The 6000-nt window shown below is 38.5% G+C and overlaps 1 protein-coding gene across 1 annotated transcript in view; it reads right to left on the bottom strand.

Annotated features, from left to right (window-relative positions):
* Positions 1-308: 308 nt before the first annotated feature.
* The window catches only part of TMC1 (transmembrane channel like 1), a 64219-nt gene continuing 58527 nt past the window's right edge, over positions 309-6000 (bottom strand). The window contains exons 16-18 of the mRNA XM_067465578.1: positions 5530-5608; positions 4966-5053; positions 309-1401 (exon numbers count right to left, since the gene is read on the bottom strand). Of these exons, the coding sequence (XP_067321679.1) occupies positions 1304-1401; positions 4966-5053; positions 5530-5608 (265 nt within the window). The 3' untranslated portion in view covers positions 309-1303. The remainder of the gene's footprint in view (positions 1402-4965; positions 5054-5529; positions 5609-6000) is intronic.

Genomic DNA, 6000 nt, shown 5'->3' with positions numbered 1-6000 from the left:
CAGAACAAAACACTGATTTTTATTATATGAAATGAAATGAAATGAAATGATACTTTATTTATAGCCCGCTCTATCTCCCCAAAGGGACCCAGGGGGGCTCACAACAAAATATACAGTGGCAAACATTCAATGCCAACAATAATATATAAACAAATCAGAAACAACTCAATAAATTATAAAACATGTTAAGTAAACCATATGTAACACAACACACATACCATAATTACAAAAAAAATGTAATGATTCTAGCAGTAAGAACACTTTATGCTCAAAAGCAGAAGAATACAAATTTCTGAATCAGTGCCTCAAATAACCCCATTAACAGGCCTAACACCAAGACACCAAGAATGTTTTTGTTGGGTTGTGTAATCTATTGTCCTCACTGCAATTCTGCAGACATGGGGGAACAGCATGAGGCAGTTTAGCCCAGCCCTCTCCCTATCTACTGCTATTTCAAAGTAGGGGATGGAGCACAACCCACCACTCTGTGGCTTGACAGATACCAAGCTGGTATGACACAGAGCTATGAGAGCAGAAAATTACATTCTGACTATTGTATCCAGAATTCTATGAAAAAAATATATTATTTTTGCATGAAACTGAATTTTCTTTTTACACCAACTTTTTTTTTAACAAAAAAGATAGGAAAGAATCTGCTGAACAGTTCTGGTGACTCAACAAACTACAACTCCCATGATTCTATATCACTGAACAATGGCAGTTGAAGTGGTGTCAAGTTGCATTAATTCTACAGTGTAGAAATCTTCCCTCAGTTGCTTCTGTCCCTAAACCTCCAGAGGGAAAAAATAACTCTATGCTCCAGTGGGTTTGATGAAGACTTGAGTTTTGACGACATACAGATGACCCTCTGTATCCCCAGATTCAACCATCCTTAGCATGAAAATATCTCATTTTCCCCTCCCAAAATTGTTCTAAAAAGTAAACCTTGGTTTTGTCATTTTAAATAAGGGACACCATTTTACTATGTCATTGTATATAATGGGACGTAAGCATCCACAGATTTTAGCATCCACAGGGGGTCTTGGAAGCAAACTTCAGCAGAGACCAAGGGTCCAAGAAGCTAAGTCCCAAATAGCCCTTTCCTGCTGGTTCCAGCACAGAATCTCCTTCTGACAGTGATAAAAATTTCACTGGGTTCTTCCCTTCCGAAATACGTAAAGTCCAGCATTGTTCAATGCACATGGCCTGTTTTGTAGAAATATTAGAAAGAAACTTATCTTCAATTATGTTGAGGTGGTTCTCCTGGCGCCCTTGGTTGAAGAGCTCCTGGAGGTCCTGGTGACTAAGACACCGTGATACGTGGGGGAGGAGCTCCTCCATTTGCGACACTGGGCTTTTCTTCCTGCTTACCATCTTTCTTGGGGTTGCTCTCTTCTTTTTCTTTATCCAGAGCACATTGGGAACAAAGGAGGGTCAGGGCAGGATAGATACTTAAGCTCAATGTCATAAAATGTGCATTTCTAACCATAACATATTCCAGAGAAATAGCCCGTGTTTACAATAAAATCTCTTGTAGTACCATATAGACTAACCGTTTTATTCTGACAGAACTTTTGTACACTAATGGATGAAGCATAACCTTAAATTAGCAGTATACGACAATGTTGTCAGATCACCTTCTCATTGCTCTGTGCTACTATTTTGCCAGCTTGTACTTTATTTAGTATATATTTTATTGCTTTAATGAACCATTTTGCTGCTCCATTCCCCTATCACAGTTGTATTTTTATTTTATTTTATTTTCTGGTTTTTAATGCTATGCTAGTATAAATGAATTTGGGATTTTGTGTGTTTTTTTTAATATGAAAGGTAGTATAAAATGTTTTCATCATTAAACAACATCCTTTGTCCTCCCTCCAAACAATATGTGGTATAGGCATTTACATAGTGTAGATGGAGGGGGATTACCCATTTTAGAACTGCTGAATTTTTTGATTTTATTTTTTTTGTGTCAGGAGCAACTTGGGAAACTGCAAGTCATTTCTGGTGTGAGAGGCTTGGCTGTCTGTAAGGACGTTGCCCAGGAGATGCCCAGATGTTTTGATGTTTTACCATCCTTATTGGAGGCATCTCTCGTGTCCCTGCATGGGGAGCTGGAGCTGATAGTGAGCTCATCTGCACTCTCCCCAGATTCGAACCTCCGACCTGCCAGCACAAAGGTTTAACCCATTGCACCACCAGGAATAATTTCTTGATGATATACATTTGTCGTTTACACAAAAACCTATCCTGGAAAGAATTTTTTAAACTACAAGCCATCCGGGGGGGAAATTGAAGTTAAACTACGTCGGAGTACATATCCCTAAAAATCTAAATAATATAATTCAAATAAACTATTATCAATTATGGAAACAAGTCAGCAAACAAATACATAATTGGACTAAAATGGAACTGGGACATAACAAACAGAATCAAGATAGTAAAGATGATTATTCTGCCTAAATAGTTATTCCTTTTCTAAGCCTTGTGCTATAGCATTCTAAATAAAATGAAACTTCTGCATCAGGAGGTAATAAAAGTAGACTCTTAATCCGATATTCTACTCTCCATTAGAAAATGGAGGGTGGAGAGCAACTACCCTACAGAGCTACTTTGAAGCTTGTCAGTTAGTGAAAGTATTAGAAATTGATTGTGATGAGGTATAAAGATGGGAGAGAAAAATAGAGAGAAAAATAGCATGTGGGAACATTGCCTGTGTTTAAAGGAAAAAGTGGACAATAAAGAAATAAAGAGAATGAAATGGGGCCACTGATTTCAACATTGGAATGTTGGAAAAAACTGTCAAAGTAAATTTCCAGTGGGAATTTCCAGTGGGAAATGGTCAAAAGTATGAAAATTGCATTAGGAACAACAGGGCTTTGCCAGAGTGGTGATGTCTGGCGGTCAGGATGGCTTCGCCACCACCCAGATTTGTCATGGAGGCTGGCTAATCATGACACTGGACTTCATCAATGTAATGTGGTCCCTAGACCAAAACTTAAAATGGAAAATAGAGAAGGAGAAAGGAATGGTGAAATTTATATATAGAAAAATGGTAGAAAAAACAATACAATTCCAATACAATGGTAAGAAGAATTAAACAGTAATGAGAAGGACACTGAACACTGGATAAATTCAAGCACCTAAAGATTAAGGAAACACAATGGAAAATATTGACAAAATGGGATTGAACCTCACATCAATTAGCTCATCTTACAAAAAGTGCATCAAAACTATGTTGGCATAAATCTGGTCAAATAGGAACTTTTTTATATGTGTGGTGGGGCTGTGACAAGATACAAAATGTTGATAGAAAAATAAAGTGTGAGATAGAGCTGAATAAAAACCAGATTTTTACTCAGCAAATGAAAGTTAAAGATGGGAATAAAGAATGGGTAGCTATTATATAATGTATTATAGGAGCAGCACAAGTGATAGTTGGCCTGGGATGGAAAGAATATAAAGAAATAAAAAATTGTAAGATTATCTAACAGATTATGTGCTTCAAGGTTATATTATTTAAAGGTAAAATAAATATACAAACGGATATCCAATGGGGAACTGGAACTCGGAAAGATCTGATAGCCAGAGTAAAAGGGAAAGGAAAATACGAGGAACTGAATCAAACCATCTTTATGATCAAACAAATAAAATAAAAGTGTGTGTAGAAAATTGGAAATTGTGTGTGTGTAGTTATAATAGAGATATAACAGTTCCTGGAGGGAGGGGGCAAGAGTGGGAGGGACAGATATAAGTAGGAGATAAGTACAGAATTGGAAAGGATACGAAAACAGGCTATACCAGAACTATATAAGTTATATCTAATTCTTATTGTCTCTTTTCCTCATTATTCCTGCAACATGATTGTGAAATGATATAATCCTCTTATACAACCTAATAAAAAATTTAAAAACACCTATATATACATTTATCTGAGTTGCCATAGCCCTAGTACTTCCAAAGAAGAGAACCCAACCTGATGTCCAAGATCCCAATATAAAGTCTGCATAGGCTCTCCTTCCTACTCCCTTTTCGCATTCCAGGCTCATACACTGCATATTTAGGGAACCTATAAATTGTTCCTAATAAAAAGATTGCCTACCTGAAGCTTTTGTATTTTGATACTTGCGTGCTGAGAGTTTTGTGATTTGGTGAGTAGGCTGTAGCTAGGAGCATGTGCTTGAATTGTTGGCTCATATAACCTTTCTTCTCCTTGTTTTGTGCTTATATTGGTTTGGATAATGTTCAGATGCATTCAGGCTGACTCAAAAGATCTGAGAGTTCCAAATTTTGTTCCTGTTCTTTCCAGTTTTCTTTTGGAGATCCATACATGTCTCCTAGCATATTTTCTATCAAGTCCTGATACAATCAGAAACTTTCTGTACCAGCTCCCCAAGTCAATTAATTTGAACCCAGTACAAATTCAGAAAGAATGGGAACAAGATCAGAAATCCAAGGCCCTTTATCAGGGGGTTGTGTGTGTGTGTGTGTGTGTGTGTCAGGAGCGACTTGAGAAACTGCAAGTTACTTCTGGTGTGAGAGTACTGGCCATCTGCAAGGATGTTGTCCAGGGAATGCCCAGATGTTTTACCATCCTGTGGGAGCCTTCTCTCATGTTCCCACATGCGAAGCTGGAGCTGACAGACAGGAGCTCATCCCACTCCCCGGATTCAAACCACCGACCTTTCAGTTAGTAGTCCTGCCAGCACAAGGGTTTAACCCATTGCACCACCAGGGGTTCCCTTTTATCGGTTAACAAGTTTGTCTTTTTGAGCACAGTTTACCCCCTGAGCATGGGGTTACGATGATGATCAAAGGCACCTCATAGCCTGCTGATAAAATGCAGAAAGGCAAAAAAGGGGGTGGGATGGGGGATATATCTGGAAGCAAAACAACCCAAGCTGAAAGTACTAATGCAGTTGAACAAACTAAATTTAGTGCAAAGGCTTTCCAGTCCTTTATTACCTTTTGGGTTGCCTTGGGTTGCCTGTTCAAGAGCTTCTCGTGCTTTCAGAGCTCTCTCTTTGTTCTTCCTTTTGTTTTCGTCAGCTTGCTGTTAAAGAAGAATGAAAGTAAATGTCCTGCATGATTCAGAAGTGAACCATGCAACTTCCTTTATCCCTTGCCATTGATTAGCTTAGGTTGACTCGGACTTATGGGAGCTACAATCCAACACCATTCAGTTTTTTTAATAGTGTCAGAAGCAGCTTGAGAATATACTGCAAGTCACTTTTGGTGTGAGAGAATTGGCCATCTGCAAGGACGTTGCCCAGGGGACAGCCAGATGTGTTACCATCCTGTGGGAGACCTCTCTCATGTCCCTACATGGGAAGCTGGGGCTGACAGATGGGAGCTCACCCCTTCTCATGGATTCAAGCCACTGACCTTCAGGTCTTCAGGTCAGCAGTTCAGCTGGCACCCATTGTGCCACTGGAGCTCTTTTAATAGCATTGGTAAGGCTGTACAATTTCTAACCTTGTGTTAATGTTTAAAATAGCCCAAATCAAATGTTTTTTGCAACATCCTTACACTTTGTAGTTTCTTCTTCAGCTCCAGGTTCATAGCCTTGTACCCTTTTGAGGTAGCATTGAGATAGTAGATACTCAAGCTAAAGGGAGAAGAAATCATATAGCTATTGTATGATGATAGTAATCAAAGATCACATCAAAAATGCTGATATAACAACTATTGCTAATATAAAATCTTTTTGACTGCTGAATTATTTCTGCAAGTTAACAGGATCCTTTACAAAAGAGTGGCTTGATGTCCATATAGTGGGATTACACCCAATGACACATATTACACACAAACATACACAGCCACACCTAGTTGTATCTTGTGTCTTCCATATTCTTGAATTTAATGAGGTTGTGATCAGTACAAGAAAAGAAGCACAAAAAGGAAAATGAGCCCACCCAACTCTACTCTCAGTCTTCCTAATCCCCTTCTCCTGATCCCAGTGTATAGTCTTACTGAATTATACGTGTAAAAATTAAAATA

The sequence above is a fragment of the Anolis sagrei genome, chromosome 2, assembly GCF_037176765.1.
Source record: "Anolis sagrei isolate rAnoSag1 chromosome 2, rAnoSag1.mat, whole genome shotgun sequence".
Taxonomy (NCBI): domain Eukaryota; kingdom Metazoa; phylum Chordata; class Lepidosauria; order Squamata; family Dactyloidae; genus Anolis; species Anolis sagrei.
This window is presented reverse-complemented; position numbering and strand designations above follow the sequence as displayed.